Below are 17,390 nucleotides of genomic sequence, written 5' to 3'. Positions count from 1 at the left end.
AGTAAAGAGTTTTAGCCTAGCCGCTGACCTGATTTCTCTAACGTACTGGCTCGACCGGAAGATTTCTATCAAAATTTAGTGCAAATATTTATCGGTTCCTTCCCTAGCGTGCGTTTGTGAACGATCGAAGATGGCGGAAGCGAAGTAAGTCCGTTTCTCAAAAGCAAAGCCCGCGATTTCGACTCGTGTGCCGTCAGGGTTTCGCTTGCGTATGGAGCAGGTGCCAGACGAGCCATCAACCCGACAGACAAAGACGTAAGTGACAATTCGCTTTCGTCGAACAACCGAAACCGTTTCCTTATCCATTTCAGAACGAGGAGAGCGCAAACGAAAGACCGTCGAGTTCATCGAGGTAGGCAGCGCGGCTATCGAACGCTTTTTGTCGGAAAATAAAAAAAAGAAAGCAGCACGTGACGTGTTCGCACAACAGTTTAGTCAGATTAGATATTTTCTATTTCGTTTAGCAGTAACTCATCTAATGAAGAGGAAAGTTTCTGTCCAGAAGAGGTAGGTACAATAAAGTTCCTCCTAACTCATCCATTTGTTTGAAATTGACGTGTAGGGTGCAAGCAATCGTCCTGTTGTTCACGTGAGCTTTTTGCAAAATCTGCGCATCTTGCGTTGTCGTGTGACGTTGGAGAATGCGTAGAATGGACTTGCCTCTGCCAGGGAGGAAAAATATGCGAAGAAGTGCCAGTACATAAAAAAGATCATGAAGTCATTTTTCTACGTCAGGGCAAAAAGACATGGACAAGACTAGTACATAGTTACTTAGCACAGATTTCGTAGGAAAATAATTCGCTAGCGGACGAGCTTAGAAAAACGAATCACGCGATTGTTCGACTCAAAGCGGAGCGAAGGTAAAGTAGCGCCGGAGGACGACTTCCGGGTTTTTCTTCCACGAAAAAAGTTTTTTCTTCTCAAAGATTTCTTCTCGACAAACTGCTTCACTATCAGACGGGAAGAACGGTTCCGTTGACGAACGTCGGACGAAAGAAGCCCCGTTTCGCCGCGTCGTCGGGTCTCGATCACATCAAGAGATTGAAAAAGGAAAAGGAGCGAATCCGAGCAAAAGCGATGGAATCGTTAGCCGAGGAAAGAACGGAAGCCATGTGGAAATTGCAACAAGGTACATACATATACAATATGACTATTATCTCTATTTATTGATTTTGAATTATTAGTGCGATCTCTTTCGTCGAAGAGTGACGAGAGCAAAGGAGCGAAAAGAAAGCGACTGAAGCCGGGAATGGTCAGAAGAAAGTTACAGCCAGTTCCTTTAGATTCAGAGGGTAAGAAAACACCCAAGAAAAGTTTTTCTTTGACTGTGAGGGGTGTCCAGGTTATCCCGTGATGCCGATAAATCTCGGAGGCTTGACTATTCATTCTTTGGGAAGAGTAAGGAGAGAGAGAGAGAGAGAATGCAACGGATCATCATCGTTTTCTTTTTCTAGATTGTCGCCGATCGGCCCGGATTTCATTCCGAGCGCTACATTTGGCCGGTCGGTTTCGTGAGCACGCGAACGTTTTTTAGCATGTATCAGCCGGGCGCCAAGTGCGTCTACCGATGTCGCATATTGGACGGAAAGAACTCGCCGTTGGTAAGGAAAACGATGAGTAGCGAAAACGGAAACATATGCGAGCCAAATCAATTAGAGTAGATTACCTTAGGCCACAACCTTTTAATAGATTCCGTAGTGTATAGGCGGTTGCTTAGATCCTTTGGTTGTTGTCTATTTTAGTTCGAAATGCAAGCGGCGGATAGTCCCGATCGGCCTATAATAGCCGCATCAGCAACCGCATGTCACACGACTGTTCTAAAGCAAGTAAATAAGACGAGGTTTGTCTGAGTGATTTCTTTTGATTGGCCTGATGCAATCGTCTCCGTCTCGTCAGATCTCGCGAAGCGACGAACACCGGTTCGGGGCCCGAGTTCTTCGGCTTCTCCCACCCCGTCGTGATGAACATTCTCCAAAACGATCCCCTCTGCGAAGAACTCGAGAAATTTCAGCGAATCGAGTTCAACGATCCGCTGGGCGTTCAAAACGCTCGCATTCGCATGCCGCCCGCCAGCGCCGCCACGGGCGCGTGGAACGTCTCGAAAACGACGACGACGACGGCAACGGCAACGGCGACGATCGACGACGTGAGATCAGGAAGCGATCGGGAGATGAATGACGAAGAATCGAGCGGAAACGAAGCGGATAGCGACGGAACGGGATCCAGTGGAGACGACGAGTTCGATTACGGTGCCGCGGCGCCGTCAGAGACGAGACCACCGATGATGATGGGATACCAAGCTCAGTAAGGATCAAACGTCCATTTCATTGTATTGTTCATTTAAGTATCACAGCACACCACAAAGAGATTCGCGCATTCCTATGCAGTAGTACATGATGTAGCTGGCTAGCTAGGGGCGTTCTGGAGTGCTATAGGCAACTGCAGGCGATAGTCTACTAATGAATGCTATTCCTCTTGTAATTGCTTTTCTGACGATACTGGGGCACGATGGATGCGCGGCCATGCTTTCGAATTTGAGCCGCAATTCGTTGAATGCAACCCTATGGGAAGACGATGAAATAAAGGTTAGAAACATAAGACATATTTCTCTGACTTTGTGTATGGATTTCTTCGGGACAAATATCTCAGGGTGAGAAACTGGTAGTGGAGGAGGATGTTGAACACGGATCCAAGCCCTCTAAAGAAGAATACGGTCACTGGAATGAAATGCCGGATTGCATCGATTCTTACCCTATTCTCGCTACAACGATGATAGGAAATAGAATTATTTCAGTAAAGGCTATAACGCGGAAGATGCTAATCGACGCTCCATCTAATCCAGTGCTCAGTCTCACCAAAAAGCTAAAATGAAGGAAGAAATTCACCAATCTTTTTACTAACAAACCAAGCCAATCCATACGTTTGCAAGGTGTATGGCAAGCTCTCTCGAATGCTCTTAAGAAAATTCGCCGTGTGCAGAAGACAATACAGACTTATAGGAAGTACAGTGACTAAGAAACAACGTCAAAGGATGAGTATACATCTACGTTCGGTTTTTAGTGAAGATTTACAAGGAAGAGGAAAATTGCCGAGAAACGCAAAGCAATAGAGCAGGTAGTGAAAACTGTCTTCGAGAAATATTTGCTGAAGATATTGCCTGCTGAATTCAAACGCCTACAAAGATACAGATATAGATATACACAGACGTATCAAAATGAGAGTTCGTACTGGGGCTCGTTGAGATAATCGCACGACGGATACGACAGCGTAAAGCAAAAGAGCTCGACTGTAGAACCAATTGTTTCTGCCAAAATAAGACGATGAATGAATGAATGAACGAACTGGTTGACTTTTTCCAAGTCGGATTGATCGAATTACCCTATGAATGGTACGATGAATGCGATGGAGCAGAAGAGACACGCGAATCGGAGTAAAAACAGCGCTGTTTCTTTCTTTCTGCGAGAGAGCGCGTCCTAGCGTCATCGATTTAGTCTCGCGGAACTTTTGACAGACGCGCGTGGACTTGCTTTCAGAGACGGAGGTTGTTCCGGCGTTTCCGACGAGGTCGCCATTTATTAGCGGTAACGTACGTTAAGCCCGCGGCGTACGGCACGAACACGTGGCCGCGTTTTTTGCAAATCAAGCTTAGTTTTAGCATGCACAATCTACAAAAAGCTAAACACATGCCAAAACTACAATCTATTTAGTTTGAGGCGTTCGTCTTCAGTCGCGCCATCTTGTACGGCGAAGAAGAATCTAAAAAAGAGAAGATAAAATGTGTTCAGCTCGCCCGTGTACGTACCTTTCTTCGATGCGTTCGTATTAGCGCCATCCAGGCTACACCGCGCGGAGGTTCGAACGCTTTCGTAGCCCAAAAAGAGGAGCGAGTCTTGGCGTCATCGGCTCAACCACAATGGTGCGGCCTAGGATCGGAGACGGCTCTCCCACACCGCCTCCCCGACCCGTTGCACCCCGTCCTTCGGTTGAGAGGATCAATTGATCTTCAGGAACCGGGACTACGTTGATTGAGGAAGAAAAGCCATAAGACGACTTGGTAACAGTCAGCCAACGTGCTCTATTGATTGATTTTTTTTGTTCGGTTCTGGGAGGTCAGGTCATCTTTCGGGTATAGATCACATAAGCCGAGTGAGGAACTGCCACGAGACACTGGGCCCCCCACACGTTTCTTTGGCAGGAAAGTGAGCAGACCTTTGCCTGACGCTCACTCGGTATTAACGCGAGACGCCAGGCATCGCGATCCAAGCCGTCCACGACCTTTATATGACCATCCCAGTGTCGACCTAGCGCCGCGAGAAGAACTCGCGCGACGCCCGTCCACTGCACCTTACAGTTTCGGTAAGGATCGACAACACCATTTGATAGAGCACTCTTGACGTTGACTGACCGCTACTTCATCGTCGTCTGACTTTGAATCTCCAGGGTTCAGCCCCACGACTTCCCCCACCTGGCCAAGACTGAAGATGTGCGCAACGTGCAGCGGCTTTTATACGAAAGATGATGTAATCGTGATGCAATATCCGATTTAGAGGCGCGAATGCTTTACTTTACCTAGGCAACGAATCTCTGGTTGGCTGAGGAAAATTTCGCGCCAAATTTACACGTGATCTTCGCGAGGCCTATTTGGCGCTTGAAAAGTAATGGCGGTTCCTCCGATTGACTACACGTGTATTGTATTCGTATAGCAGACGTATTCAGACATTTTTCTTTTGAAGGGTGAGTTGCGTACCATTGCGCAGGCGAACACGCAACCGCATATCTCTAAGCATGTCGGACGAACTTGAAGGATCACGATTTCCGTCATGGAAAACAGCGTTAGTCGTCGCCGTTCCAACAGCAGCTGTCTGCATCGGCGTCTACATCTGGTATCGGCGCCGAAAGCATGCAAAACTCCAGCAGAGCCCCCTGTCGGGAACCGAAGCTGAGAAACCGGCGAAGAGCGCTCAGCCGAGCGTCGCAGGCCTAACAAGCAGCACAATAAGTCTCGGAACAACGGATAAGCCAAACGACGAAGACTCGCCGGCAGAGGTAGCGTCGATCGCAGTTTCTGATGTAATTTTTTTCACGTGGCACCATCGCAGACTCCCTTGGCAGCGGCACGCGGTTCGAAAAACAAGGGAAACAAATTCTTCAAGGCGGGAAAGTTTCGCGAAGCGATCGAGCATTATACGGAAGCATTGAAAATCTGCCCAAGCGAAGAGAAAGAGGACATAGCGGCATTTTATCAGAATCGAGCGGCCGCCTACGAGCAATTGGTAGGGACGTACATATCCTATCCCTATGTATGACTAATGTATTGTTTTTATTTTAATTTATTTTATCAGAGTAAAAAGGAAGTCGATGAAGAAGTGAGTGAAGAAATGTAGAAAAAATCGAAGAAATTCGCTTATGCTTTTTTCTCTTTCACTAAGGATTGCCTACGACAAGTTGTGGAGAATTGTACCGAAGGTGAAAAAAAATGAACAGGGTGCATTTGTTTGCGTCGTGACGTCACGTCGTTCTTCTCTCCTCCAGCATTAAAATTGAATCCTCGCTATGTCAAAGCGCTGCAACGTCGTGCCAAGGCGGCTCAACGGCTCAAAGATTTTGAATTGGCCTTGAGAGGCACGAGATCGTTGGGGTGAAATTATTACCTTTTTTGACGCGTGTTTGTGGCTTTTAGATTTGACTGCCGTTTGCCTGCTGGAAGGATTTAAGAATCCCGAGCCCGTCCAAGCGGCGGATCAAGTCCTGAAAGAAGTGGGACGGCAGAAAGCGAAAGAGGCGTTTCGAGTGAGACATGTCCACTTTTTGTCAGCAGAACAGGACATACTAACTGTGTTTTCCTTCAGACCCGAACAAAGGATTTGCCGTCGTTGCTCTACATATCTCACTTCCTCGACTCATTTACGTCATGCACAATAGGTGAGTGGTTTGTCATAAACTGATTTTCTTCTATTACGTGGTTTTCCTTAGACACACCTCCTACGGATAATGACAATTCAGATGATAGTCAACCAGGATTGCCTGACTATTGGGAAGCGGTGTCGCTTGTAGCCAATCGTCAATACGAAGGCGTAATAGACAAGTGTACGACTGCACTGGATCAAGGCCTAGCGTCAAAACTTCCCGATGCTCTCCTGTTGAGAGGAACGTTTCTGTTGCTGAAAATGGAGCTTGACCAAGCGTCAGAAGACCTCAAACGAGTGATAGAAATGGAAAATTCCGGCGTTAACGTGAGAGCCACGACGCAAATAAATTATCAATTAAACTAATAATAATAATAATAATTCATCTAGATGAAAGTGAATGCTCTTTTGAAACGAGCCAACATCCATTTGGCACTTGACAATGAAAAGTTGGCTCAATCCGACTTCGAGGAGGCTGTCAAGTTGAATCAACGCGACCCAGACGTTTATTTTCACCGAGCACAGGTCCGCTACAGGCGGGGGAATCGACCTCATTATCCTTATTCAAATTCGTTCTTCTTCTTCTTCGTTTCTAGTTTAACATTGCTAGGAATCGTTTAGAAGAGGCCACTAACGATTTCGAACGCGTTCTCAGTCTGAACGAGGATTCTATTCAGGCTCACGTGCAACTCGCCTATACCCAGTACAAATTAGCCTTCGTTCACCAGTCCATGAGCAAAGCCACCGAAGCAATTCAACAATTCGAGAAGGCGTGCGCCAAGTTTCCGGACTCGCCGGAAGTGTGCAACGTTTTTGCGCAGGTTGACCATCAAAAAAAGAATTCGTTTATGTTGCTACTGGAAACGTTTGATTTACTTCTGTAGGTTTTGCTAGACAAGCAGGAGGCGGGACGCGCCGAGGAAATGTTTGATAAAGCAATAAAATTGCAGCCAGAGAACCCGACATCGTTCGTTCACAAAGGGTAATAATAATAATAAAAGTGCGAGATGAATTAGACGCGAGTCCTTGACGTCGTTTCGTTAGACTTCTCTTGCTTCAAGTTCATCAAAACGTCGAAGGATGCGTGGGAATGATCAAGAAGGCCATGGAATTGGATCCCAAGTGCGATTTTGCTTACGAAACGTTAGCGGCATTAGAAATGCAAAGGTAAAGGGGGGAGAAAAATATTTTGTTTTATTTATTCTATACTAAACGTCTGTGAAGGGGCAACGTCGATCAAGCGATCGAGCTTTTTCACAAGGCAACGTCGCTGGCTCGCAGCGAATCGGAAATGGCGCAGACGTTTTCTCTCATCGAGGCGGCTAAAGCTCAGAAAAGAGTCACTTCGGAGTTGGGTCTCGCTTTTGCTCCTCACATGGGACAGTCGCCGTTTGGACCCCAATGAGTCTCCTTTCCAAGTGCCGCGTAATATACAATGATTTTATTACTACATGGAGTGTGAGGGGGGAAAGAGAAGGGAACACGGTAATCGTTTTGTCCTCGTACAGTTTAGCTAAATGCGTACGACTTGAGCTACACATGCATCTGCAACTGAAAGAGCATTCGACTCCGGAAAGAGTTTGAGCCGAGCGTACGTTCCGCCGCCTTGACCTTTGGACAGTCGGCCGGGATTGACACATACAACACCGTCGAGATTCTGCGTGGTAAGGGTAAGAGGGGGTTACACAGACATATAGACATTATTAGAGTGAACGTCTTCAATGTGTACCTTTGTAAAGGTCTTAAGGTTTGAGGGTAGGACCAGAACGTGGGGTGTAACGGGCATAGAGCAGCCTTCCGCTGAACGTTGACAGTCGAAATTAACGCTCTCGTGAGGCGGATACAGGGGATAGTAACTGTTGAGAAGAAAAATCGTATCAAAAGATGACGGGTTCAACAATCGATTACGTACTGCCGTTGGTGTAGGAGATGCTTTGCGAGAATAGCTAAGCGGTCGCTGCCGGTAGGAAGGTTAGCTCTAAGGGAGACGATGAGGTAGACGTGCATTTGGAGCTTTGTTTCGCTTACATTTCATTGCTGCGAATGTGAGGGAGAACGTCGGTGGACGTGAGTCCGAAAACGATGCCGTTTAGCGTTATGGTGGCCGGATCAGGGGCCATGTAGACATTCTAATCTCCCATATTTATAGTATTAATTGTAGAGAGCGATAGTGCATTTTCCTACTGTACCTCCGGTTTGTTTGTCACGCTAAAGGCCGGCTGGGGATAAACGTAGTCGTGGTGAACGTCTCTTTGAGACGGAACTAGTACAACTTTCGTTGGCAGACTGGGGAAAATCGATAAACGTAGATACAGTGCTGACTGTAGCTCCTAATAATCGTACAGTACCTCTTGAGTTTGGCGAAAATTTTGTTTTCGACGACGTCGATAAACAGCTGTTGAAACGTTACATCCATATCAAAGTTCTACGTCAAATTATTGGGATGGTGTATATATATACCAAACGTCAATTGTATTTACCTTAACGTTTGGATGGTCTGAATCCACAAAGGGGCCGAGTAATATTAAGACGTCAGGCGGCTCACGTTCAACGAGAGATAACAGAGAGTCGAGCGGTTCGTAGAACAAATTACTGCTCGTAGTGAAAGGCCCTGTGGCAATTAAAACAGATAGAGGACCTGCACCAAAAAAACTAGTTTATTTCATGGATATTTATCTTTTAGTTCACCTTCTGTCTCCTTTTCAATAGGAGGAGGCTTCTCCATAACGCTCTATATAAAGAACCGCGCTAGAACAACCGTATCTAGTGGCTGATATACGACGCACAGTGAAAAGACGGAGAGCAACCAGTTTCGATTGGCCACCGCTGTTGTTCACACCACTAACAGCTACAATCTAAACGTCCCGTCTTACTCATGAGGTACATGTACTGTACCAACGTTCTCAATGTACCTGGCCTGAGAAGAGACTGTATTCTTTCATATCGGCAACGTCCAGGTGAACGCTTCGTCCACCAGACGTTTTTACTGATCCCTCGAGAAGAATCGATTGGGTGTTGAGTTTTCCTTCGCTGTCGCAACAAACGCGACCGACAACGGTTACCGTCTCCTAGACGAGACGGGGGGAGGGAGAAAGTTCAGTGGGTCTGAGCTGCACCAGACGCCTCTGTCTGTTTTTTTTTCTGGTTCTAGGGGGCCCTCTCGTCTACTCTTTCTGTTCGTTTACTTGTTTTGGCATGTCGACGTGGTCTAGTTCTTCCAACTGATACTTGGCCACGTACTGGTCCTCCTTTTCTTCAATTTGATCATTTAGGACTAAAATCTCCGTTATTTATCAAAATGACGAACTGGCGCCACTAGTGCCTGCAATTTTATCAAGCAATTTCTGGAACATGTACTTCGTTGGTTTGCCTTCGGTCTCCGTGGCAAAAGAAACGCGTACACTTGCGCCCGTTCCCTCCCACAAAGCTGCCAAAGACTCGTCGGCCTCGTTTGGCAACTCGCAGCACACTTCGCCGGCATTAGACCGCTCAGTAAAAGGCGTGGGTGGAACGGAAAAGCTGTAACCAAACGAAAACAATTAAAAGACAACATTTAATTCAAAAAGGAACTGGCACCTTTGACTAAAAAGAGACGGAGATTGAAACTCGGCGGGAGTGTGACCGCGACCCGTGCGCCTATATTTGGTCGCACGTTGATCAGGCGTCTTCATGCCGTCTCCCGATCGTTTCTATTAATTAATAATGAGGAGAAAGAAGAAGTCAAAAGTGCAGAACCAATGCTAATATCTGGTCAGGGGAAATCATGGGGTTCTACTTCTTATACATATATGTATATGCATATATGTATATATAGATTTCAAGCTAACTATTACACTGATTGGCTGACTGCCTTCACCATACGAAGCAAGGAGACCGTCATCATCAAGCCTACGAGAGAATCCTAAATAAGGAAGTCCGATCTCGTAATCTCTAATGAATTACGCCGAATGAATATCTTTTTTCGTGTAGACATGAGTTTCCCTCTGAAACCCTTTGAACGTCTAGTGGATACGTGTCTATCAGTCGACTGGGAAGACGAACGGAGTCTTACTCGCAGTTCCTTCTGTTCCCACAATTCTAGCGTTTCCAAAGACAAGGAGGCGTCGGTTTGCTTCAGCGAAAAAGCAAGCCATTCGTTTGCTAGCTCCGACGGGCGTTTGTTGTACAGCCTGAGCAGTTCGACGACTGAAACGAAGCGTTTTTGGCCACTAAGCGTGATTCGCGCTGCACCATACGCTTGTCTAGGATCGAATTGTCGTTGATGGTAAAGCCTATCTCGGCGAATTCGTCTCGAACTAGCGTTCTCATTCCCGCTCAATAAGGTTAGCGTGCGGTAGTGTTCTCTGTTTTGCGCCCTTTTCGGAGTCCCGTACACCGACCGCGGACTTTCTTTTTTTTGACATGCTTTCGGCATCTGAATTAAGCTTAATTAAGATAATGTTCTGGTTTCTTTAGAAACCAGATTCTAGGCCAGATTCTAGACGATCTAGCTACTGCAGCTAAGAAGCGATTTCCGTGCTCATTTTTACTATTTCCGTTATATTCCGTTTCCTCTCGATCGAGTTTATTTTAGAAGTTCTGGGTATCCACTATGACGTTATGAGAATGACGTCCTCCCTTCTCTTCCAAGGTGACGTCACGGGACCTCCCCACCGAACACCATTGGTTCCCTCAGGCCTACGTCATTCCGACCCCCAGTATCACCAGAGTCGCCGGACGTTTATTGGGGCTCACTATAAGCGAATCGTGTGTCTGTGCGCAAGGTAAAAACAGTTCAGTCTTGGGGCGTGAAATGAAGCTATTGTTACTCCTGGCCATCGCGGCCACGGTAAGTTCACGCTTTCTTCCCGTGACGCAACGTCGCGACCGCCATCTTGCCTTTGTTTAGTGTTACGCCTCCGTGTCCGAGTACGAACTCCACTTCGTGCCTCGGGTCATGTTCTGGTGCGGAAAAGTCAACCAACACGTCGATCTAAGGACCGGCGAATGGGCAACGGACCCAGACGGCACGAGCGGCTGCATCGAAGACAACAACAAAGCCGCCATATTGGATTATTGTCGCAAAGTCTACCCGGAGAGACGCGTCACGAATGTCATCGAAGCGAGTGACGCGACGAGTTCGACGTGGTGTACGGCGGAAAACGCCGATTGCACATATCGTTCGACGAGACCAACGTTTCGCTGCGTCGGTAAGTCAAAGTAAAGTGCGGTTTTCTCGCGCTATAGCACCTCTATCGTATATCGCGAACGCGCGCGCGTGAGCGAGGCTCCCTATCCCCGTTTTACGCTTCGTTTCGGCGAACGATGCTTTGCGGTTTCATTATGTCTCTCTCTAACGAATTCCTTCCTATCGACGCGCGCGTCACCTTCGTCGGCGCTTTTCTTTGCCCCGCGGCGGCTATTTCGACCGGTCAATCGAATTTCAGTCATTCTGCCGGGAGAGACTCTCGATTTTACCGGAGATTTCTCCTCGCGCCGCGCCCCCGCGCTTCGTTTCCGCTCTCCTTCGCTTCCTCTTGCGCTAACCCTTTTTCTCTCCTCTCCTCTTTAGTCGGCCACTTCGAAGCGCGAGCGCTCAACGTGCCCGATTCGTGTCGTTTCAATCACTTCTACGATCGCAAAGCGTGCTATGATCACGATCGACTCCACACAATGGCCATCGAACGATGCAACGTCATGTCGTCGAGACCGAGCATCCTTTTCGATTACGGCATGATCATCGATTGCGGAACGGACCGATTCCGCGGCGTGGAATACGTCTGTTGCCCGGGAGAGCCGGAAGTTGAGACTATGCCGCAGGAGCCAGAGGAGACAGAGTTTGCGACTATTGCGCCGGAGACATCTGGAGCGGAGGAGACTGATGAAACAGATGAGACTGATGAAACAGATGAGACTGATGAAACAGATGAGACTGAAAAAGATGAGACTGGAACAGATGCGACTGGAACAGAAGATGAGGTTGAAACTACTGTGATCATGAAGTTCGAATTGCCAACGGTTCCTGATGAGACGCACGTCGACACGCTCGCTCACACGCTCGATTTTAAGCATCATTGCGATCGAAAGATGATGCGTCGGCTCTTCGTTCAGCAGCGCGAGCGAATGGACGAGGAGGAGCGAGGACGATTGGGTTTGATGAAGACGCAATACGATCGTGCCATGAAGACGGTCGACTCTTTCCGAGGTCGAAATCCGGAATACGCGGAAACGTTGCTGAGCAAATTCAAGACGGGATTCCGTGGGAGGATCGTGGACTCGGAGAGAAGAGTGGCGGCGAATCATCGAAAGTTGAAGGGAATGCATCACGACGACTTGTCCATGTGCTATCGAGAGCAACTGTGCAAGGGATTGCAGATGTTCATGGTGAGTTGAAATTGTAATTAGGAATTTTCCTCGGGTCGAGACGCAGCCGTTTTCTACTAGAGAAAAGAGTAGATTGCGTGAATGTGGCTTTGTTAGAATCAGACAGGAGATAGGGAGTGTTCTAGGAATTTATTAGAGGAATTGTTTGTGGGAGACCCACAATGGAGAATCGTTTTGGGGAATAGACGCGGAGTTGTTCTTGGGAGGGAGGGAGGAGGGGCCAACCGCTAATCCCCAATCACTAGGCAAAGATTGCGAACAATGGCTAGTTAATCGAATATGGAACGGGGCTCCACCTGGTGGTCGCTTCTGTTTTCTAACGGTTTTATTTTATTTAGACGATTGCGGCTGAGAGACCAACTGATGCGCACCGAGTCCTCGACGGCGTCAACCAAGCTCTCCAGCAGGAACTCGAGGATCATCGCAAAGTCGCGGCCCTTCCCAGGGCACGCGGCCCAAAGGCGGAAAAAGAACGTCATCACACCATGGAACGGGTCAACAAGCAGATCGCGTACGCGAAGAATTTTCTCGTCGCGGCAACGGAAGTCCTAGATAAGGGATTCGCCACCTTCCCGTTCCCCGACTACGAATGCCCGCTTTCGCCGAAAGAGCCTGAACCAGAACCGGAAACGGAAGAGGAAACAATGCCAACGGAGGGACAAGTCGACGAAGAAATCACTCCGCCTCCCTTCATCAATCTCCCCATAGCGCCCGGCGCGGACGAAACCACTGGGCCTCCAGTCTTCAACCTCCCCATGGAACCTGGCCCTGTTATCTTGCCAGAAGACGAGTCCAATGAAGAAACCACTCCGCCTCCCTTCTTCAACCTCCCCATGGAGCCCGGCCCGGTTATCTTGCCAGAAGAGCCCGTAGCCACGGCGGAGACCACTCCCGAGATCATAGAAAAGGTGGTAACGGATTCCATCGTGGATGTCGACGTAAGCCGCATTCCCGTTGACTTCGAGAAGGATGAAGCGTTGGATAGCGGAACGGAATGGAGGCAAAAAACCAAAGCCAATCTCGCGTCGAGATTCGAAACGAGTAAAGCTGACAACGTCGACGAGAAGTCGGCATCCAAGTCCTCGTCCGTGTCCTATGTTGGAATGGCCATTGGGCTTGCGGTCGGCGCGGCGGTGACGGTTGGGTTGTTGGCGCTCGTCTATGGCGTGCATCGAAGCCGCAAGGGCGGCAAGTACGAGGTGGGCATCGTTGGCGAGGAGGAGTTGGCTCAGCGGGAGGAAAATGCGCTGCAGGAAAGCGGATATGAGAATCCTGCGTACAAGTTCTTTGAGGAGATGGATGACGGGGATGATGAAGAAATGTGAGACTTGGACGAGGAATTTTTTTTAATAGTCGTATAATTTTTGTTGTTTCTTCACTCGAGCAGCTAGATGGTGTACGTACGTGCGTGGTGTTCGTCTCTGTTTTGTGGTAAAATATTATTAAAGTGTTCTTGTATAAGTATCCGGCAGAGCCCCAGAGAGTTCTGTCTCTACGTGTGAGGCTCTTCCAGGCCTTTAGACCGGTTTGCCTGTCCTGACGTTGTCTTATTTGTACTCATATTTTGTTATATCTGTAGGAAAAACCTCTGGTTGCTTCTCGGATTTAGAAGTATTACATTTGGTTACACAAGCTGGAAGATTTGTCTAATTTTTCTTCTGCAACAGGTAACCTCCTAGCCAGTGAGTATCAAGACGTTGAGGTTAGCCATGGTCTGTTGTTTATTTAAACAACAATAGAAAGTCCGTAATGCCATTCATACACGTGAGCCCAGGCAAACAAGGATGGAAGGTGGTGAGATCTTTGCTCAGAAAGGATACAATGAAGAATTTGTTGAGCCTATGAGCGACGACTACGAATGTCCTATTTGCCACTTTGCCATGAGAGACCCGATGCTGACCAAGTGCGGCCATCAATTCTGCAAGTCGTGTTTATTGAGAATCTCAGCAAGGTACGCGAACGAGCGAGTGCTAGTCAATAATCGAAGCATTTTTTTCAGGAAATCCTTATTTCCGTGTCCACAGTGTGGAGTAGAGCTCAACTGGTTAGCAAAGAGAACAGAGGTCATCACGTGTCATTTTTGATCCGGAGACGTCGTCGCCATTCTTTCACTTTCTCTTTCAGATATTTCCCAATATGAAGACAAGCAGAGAAATACTGTCTTTGCAGGTGATGTGCCGACTCCACAACCACGATTGTCCTTGGACGGGAGAATTGCGTCTGCTGGAGGTTCGTAATGTGTGCTTACCTTAGAAGAAGCTACTTTTTGTTTCAAAGACGCACGTCAATAAGGAGTGTCTGGCTTTCAAGATTGATTGCATAAATCAATGTGGCCACGAAATTCGTCGCTCTGAAATGGACCAGCACGTAAAGTCAGACTGCTCTAAACGACCGGTGAACTGCGAGCATTGTGCGCAAAGAATGTCTTTGGACAAACTGGAGGTGATAGTAGCACTGAAGTACACTGGTCACCAAGTGCAAGAAATTATATTTTTTACAGAATCATTGCAACCACATCTGCTCCAAAAAACTCGTGGAATGTCATTTGTGTGGAGCAATGGTGTGCAGATCATTGGTTGGCTACCTCTCCATCTGTGCGTTCCTAAGACCATATAGTTTTTTTTGTAAGATGAAAGCTCATCTTTCTGAGGATAATTCCGATTCCTGTCCCAAGGCTGTAATTGCCTGCAGATATGCTAGAGTTGGATGCAATTACAAGGTGAAACTGCATTTAAATTATATTATAAAGTACCGTATTATAGTGACGTTTTAAGTGTGTGAGAGAGGATATGGGTGATCATTTGACAGGTGCAGTTGCACGTCACACCGACCTCCTGTTGCAAGACAGCACCGAGAAAGATGGGCGCATTGCACAACTGGATAAAGCATTAAACGAGCTGACAAACTCAAAGCTATCAATGGAGCTGTACTTTCGACTGACGGATCCATCTTGCGCATTGATATGGGCCTTGACAAATTGGTCCGATAAACCGGGCGTCATTTGCACCAGTTCCTCTTTCTATACCGGTCACCCTGGCTACAAAATCTACTTCGTGTTGCGAGGAGCAACGTTTACGGTGAACTTTCAAAAAGGAGACTACGATCAGCAACTTCAATGGTCCAAATTGATTATAACAATGACTATTTTAGATCAATCAGAAAAAACAAAGCGCAAAGAGCACATCGTAGAAAAGGATGCTGTCTCACTTGCGAGAAATTCCTCCGTTACAGCGTTTGACACGGTTTTCTTGAAGCGTTATGAGCGGCTGCAAAAATATCCACACAAGAAAGGAGGAATCATCCTCTTGAAGTTCTACGTAAATCTGGCTTTTTAATAACGAAACTCTTTTTTTGTAGAACTAACTGCATGTTCCGGGCCGTTTTCTGTCTCTACGTGTGGGGCTCTTGCAGGCATCATGATTTAAACCGGTGCTTGTCCCGAAATTGTCTTGTATTAGGAAAAAGTCGATGTAGGAGCAGAAGTAGCGCGGTTCACATGAAAGCTCCTATCCTATGATGCCGTCAGGAATTAGCCTGTGACCAGACCTCCCTTGATCCCGTATAATTCTTGAAGATGCTCTCCTCGCGCTCAAATCTCTAAATCTGCAAGACTGATTCACCAAAGGCAGAGTATCAGAGCAATGTCATCCGTTCTCTGCTCTCAAACCCCGTGAGAGGGTCCCAGCTCCCTGACGCAAAGGGGTTGACGGGAGCAGAGGAAAGGGATGCATTGAACGAGTTGATGAAAAAGGATATAACGCGATACGCATCCTTGGGTCACATTTCTCTGCACATGCAGTCAAGCTATGATCACCGCCGCTAAGGAACTATCTCCTTCCTGGATGTAATCGATCGTTTCCTGGTGAGAACATCGATGGATTGATTGTGCATGTTATATGGTGTGTTTGTGTGAGCTGTTTGTGTGTGTGTGACATTGATTCAGACACCGTCACGTGACGTGACAGTAATGATTTGTTAGGTACAGTGCGTCCAGCGCTAAACCAGAAAAATGTACGCCGTGCGTACGGTACTGTAATCTTGCTTTCTGAACTTCAAACCTTTTTGTACGGCATGTGTGTGCTCTAAACGAAGATTTAACGCAATAAAAACGTCAACCAAAACAGAGAGTCCCCTTTCGAGGTGAATGCGAACTTCCGGGGTATGACCGGGACTTTCTAACTTTTGTTGTGCGTAATTCGAACTGTTTTCATGGCTTCTCGCGTATCGCTTGCGTCGGAACCGGTGTTTCTAAACACCATCACATCACAACCGGTGTTTGTAAACGCCAGCGGTGCTTCTTCCGGTTCTTCGGAAGCACTTGAAGACGTTTCGTCAATCACGCGACCAAGGCGTGCCAGCCAGAGGCGTGCCCTCGCGTTGATCTCCATTGCAACGTGATTGCGTGCGCTACGACAACTACACGTGGATGAGCACATGTTGCTTAAAACGACGTCGAATGCATTTGGGTCCAATAGAGAAGACAAAGATACGTAAACGCCGAAGACATTTCCGCTGGAAGCCAACCCGAGGATGCACCACTGAAGTCCAAAAATAGCCTAACGTAAACACGCTCAGCCTCTTAGAATAGTCGCTGGTATGGTCTCTCTAAAGGCTGTCCAGCCCGCCATTTAGCGTTATTATACTTCTGGGACATATAAAAGCTAAGTACGCTGGCTAAAAGGGTAGCTGGAACCTTCAAACGGCAGGAAAATAGCCTAACGTACCAAGCGGACGAGACATGAGAAATAGGACCTCTCCACGCGAAGAGACAGTCTCCATTTGCGCTGACAGCCGGACTTGCAAGGAGACACATGTGCGTAAGTAAGCGAGTCTTAATTGAAGGCGTGTACTGCATTTTAAGATACGAAAACATCCATCGCGCACGTAAGAAGAATTTCCGGTTCAGCGCTGGACGCACTGTACATGAAGCAAACCTTTAATTTAAGGCCTATATATAGTACACCTCGCAAGCATGCGCAGACCATAACCGTCTGGGGAAGATCCCTAACCGTAAAGTCGGTGCGTTCTACGCAGCCCGTTCTTTCCCAGCAAAGTAGACTGCATGGCATGGCTCGATCTTTCCCGACTTCCATCTTCCGATGAGACCTCCTGCGGAGTGTG

General features: G+C 47.5%; 6 protein-coding genes across 8 annotated transcripts; 4 read left to right on the top strand and 2 right to left on the bottom strand.

The window, feature by feature from the left end:
* The first annotated feature begins 94 nt into the window (after positions 1-94).
* Positions 95-2,368, top strand: LOC136198288 (transforming growth factor beta regulator 1-like). 2 transcript variants are annotated; one of them, XM_065988208.1, is made up of 13 exons: positions 95-144; positions 198-255; positions 312-352; positions 465-507; positions 563-589; positions 650-730; positions 790-860; positions 927-1,129; positions 1,185-1,292; positions 1,343-1,398; positions 1,455-1,601; positions 1,743-1,840; positions 1,897-2,368. In XM_065988208.1, exons 1-13 carry the CDS (start codon positions 131-133, stop codon positions 2,306-2,308), a joined length of 1,359 nt encoding a protein of 452 aa, XP_065844280.1. In that variant the 5' UTR covers positions 95-130; the 3' UTR covers positions 2,309-2,368. The 2 variants fall into 2 exon arrangements, with proteins under 2 accessions (XP_065844280.1, XP_065844288.1); XM_065988216.1 differs by having other exon boundaries at positions 96-144; positions 468-507.
* Positions 2,306-3,586, bottom strand: LOC136198313 (transmembrane protein 33-like). The gene is made up of 8 exons (XM_065988229.1): positions 3,528-3,586; positions 3,379-3,473; positions 3,229-3,304; positions 3,072-3,174; positions 2,921-3,011; positions 2,752-2,862; positions 2,615-2,698; positions 2,306-2,561 (listed from the first exon to the last, which is right to left on the bottom strand). Exons 1-8 carry the CDS (start codon positions 3,570-3,572, stop codon positions 2,411-2,413), a joined length of 756 nt encoding a protein of 251 aa, XP_065844301.1. The 5' UTR covers positions 3,573-3,586; the 3' UTR covers positions 2,306-2,410.
* Positions 3,587-4,768: 1,182 nt separating this feature from the next.
* On the top strand, positions 4,769-7,444 carry LOC136189481 (mitochondrial import receptor subunit TOM70-like). The gene is made up of 13 exons (XM_065977447.1): positions 4,769-5,046; positions 5,100-5,273; positions 5,343-5,366; positions 5,430-5,466; positions 5,533-5,622; positions 5,681-5,790; positions 5,850-5,922; positions 5,974-6,233; positions 6,297-6,431; positions 6,503-6,727; positions 6,791-6,888; positions 6,951-7,073; positions 7,131-7,444. Exons 1-13 carry the CDS (start codon positions 4,786-4,788, stop codon positions 7,309-7,311), a joined length of 1,791 nt encoding a protein of 596 aa, XP_065833519.1. The 5' UTR covers positions 4,769-4,785; the 3' UTR covers positions 7,312-7,444.
* Positions 7,333-10,235, bottom strand: LOC136189492 (DNA polymerase alpha subunit B-like). Its single transcript, XM_065977458.1, has 17 exons — positions 10,142-10,235; positions 9,958-10,091; positions 9,849-9,907; positions 9,740-9,794; positions 9,483-9,595; positions 9,229-9,425; positions 9,092-9,180; positions 8,819-8,974; positions 8,693-8,761; positions 8,595-8,637; positions 8,387-8,544; positions 8,255-8,331; positions 8,096-8,192; positions 7,935-8,035; positions 7,819-7,884; positions 7,636-7,762; positions 7,333-7,563 (listed from the first exon to the last, which is right to left on the bottom strand). Exons 1-17 carry the CDS (start codon positions 10,212-10,214, stop codon positions 7,420-7,422), a joined length of 1,758 nt encoding a protein of 585 aa, XP_065833530.1. The 5' UTR covers positions 10,215-10,235; the 3' UTR covers positions 7,333-7,419.
* Positions 10,236-10,576: 341 nt separating this feature from the next.
* LOC136199791 (amyloid beta precursor like protein 2-like) lies at positions 10,577-13,733 on the top strand. The gene is made up of 4 exons (XM_065990086.1): positions 10,577-10,734; positions 10,795-11,095; positions 11,458-12,269; positions 12,608-13,733. Exons 1-4 carry the CDS (start codon positions 10,699-10,701, stop codon positions 13,592-13,594), a joined length of 2,136 nt encoding a protein of 711 aa, XP_065846158.1. The 5' UTR covers positions 10,577-10,698; the 3' UTR covers positions 13,595-13,733.
* A 12-nt stretch (positions 13,734-13,745) lies between these two features.
* Positions 13,746-16,390, top strand: LOC136199792 (TNF receptor-associated factor 6-like). Of its 2 annotated transcripts, XM_065990088.1 has the most exons (8): positions 13,746-13,880; positions 13,937-14,220; positions 14,269-14,332; positions 14,394-14,498; positions 14,547-14,711; positions 14,770-14,844; positions 14,899-14,988; positions 15,044-16,390. In XM_065990088.1, the coding sequence occupies exons 2-8, from the start codon at positions 14,054-14,056 to the stop codon at positions 15,602-15,604; spliced, it is 1,227 nt and encodes a 408-aa protein (XP_065846160.1). In that variant the 5' UTR covers positions 13,746-13,880; positions 13,937-14,053; the 3' UTR covers positions 15,605-16,390. The 2 variants fall into 2 exon arrangements, with proteins under 2 accessions (XP_065846160.1, XP_065846159.1); XM_065990087.1 differs by having other exon boundaries at positions 14,770-14,988.
* The last annotated feature ends 1,000 nt before the right edge of the window (positions 16,391-17,390 follow it).

This window comes from Oscarella lobularis, chromosome 1 (assembly GCF_947507565.1).
Source record: "Oscarella lobularis chromosome 1, ooOscLobu1.1, whole genome shotgun sequence".
NCBI lineage: Eukaryota > Metazoa > Porifera > Homoscleromorpha > Homosclerophorida > Oscarellidae > Oscarella > Oscarella lobularis.
The sequence above is the reverse complement of the archived record's forward strand: the minus strand, read 5'-3'. Positions and strand labels throughout refer to the sequence as shown.

Coding starts and splice junctions, on each gene's coding strand:
- LOC136198288 (XM_065988208.1), top strand. Junction 508..562: donor AAAGTTTCTGTCCAGAAGAG/GTAGGTACAATA, acceptor ATTGACGTGTAG/GGTGCAAGCAATCGTCCTGT. Junction 1,293..1,342: donor AGTTCCTTTAGATTCAGAGG/GTAAGAAAACAC, acceptor AGGGGTGTCCAG/GTTATCCCGTGATGCCGATA.
- LOC136198313 (XM_065988229.1), bottom strand. CDS start 3,572: ATGGCGACCTCGTCGGAAACGCCGGAACAACCTCCGTCTCTGAAA. Junction 2,699..2,751: donor ATCGTTGTAGCGAGAATAGG/GTAAGAATCGAT, acceptor ATTCTTCTTTAG/AGGGCTTGGATCCGTGTTCA. Junction 2,562..2,614: donor CGAAGAAATCCATACACAAA/GTCAGAGAAATA, acceptor GTCTTCCCATAG/GGTTGCATTCAACGAATTGC.
- LOC136189481 (XM_065977447.1), top strand. CDS start 4,786: ATGTCGGACGAACTTGAAGGATCACGATTTCCGTCATGGAAAACAGCG. Junction 5,274..5,342: donor CGGCCGCCTACGAGCAATTG/GTAGGGACGTAC, acceptor TTATTTTATCAG/AGTAAAAAGGAAGTCGATGA. Junction 6,889..6,950: donor ACATCGTTCGTTCACAAAGG/GTAATAATAATA, acceptor TCGTTTCGTTAG/ACTTCTCTTGCTTCAAGTTC.
- LOC136189492 (XM_065977458.1), bottom strand. CDS start 10,214: ATGAGAACGCTAGTTCGAGACGAATTCGCCGAGATAGGCTTTACCATC. Junction 9,426..9,482: donor CCGTCTCTTTTTAGTCAAAG/GTGCCAGTTCCT, acceptor GTTTGGTTACAG/CTTTTCCGTTCCACCCACGC. Junction 8,332..8,386: donor CAGACCATCCAAACGTTAAG/GTAAATACAATT, acceptor AATTTGACGTAG/AACTTTGATATGGATGTAAC.
- LOC136199791 (XM_065990086.1), top strand. CDS start 10,699: ATGAAGCTATTGTTACTCCTGGCCATCGCGGCCACG. Junction 10,735..10,794: donor TCCTGGCCATCGCGGCCACG/GTAAGTTCACGC, acceptor GCCTTTGTTTAG/TGTTACGCCTCCGTGTCCGA. Junction 11,096..11,457: donor ACCAACGTTTCGCTGCGTCG/GTAAGTCAAAGT, acceptor TCTCCTCTTTAG/TCGGCCACTTCGAAGCGCGA.
- LOC136199792 (XM_065990087.1), top strand. CDS start 14,054: ATGGAAGGTGGTGAGATCTTTGCTCAGAAAGGATACAATGAAGAATTT. Junction 14,221..14,268: donor TTATTGAGAATCTCAGCAAG/GTACGCGAACGA, acceptor CATTTTTTTCAG/GAAATCCTTATTTCCGTGTC. Junction 14,989..15,043: donor GAGTTGGATGCAATTACAAG/GTGAAACTGCAT, acceptor TGACGTTTTAAG/TGTGTGAGAGAGGATATGGG.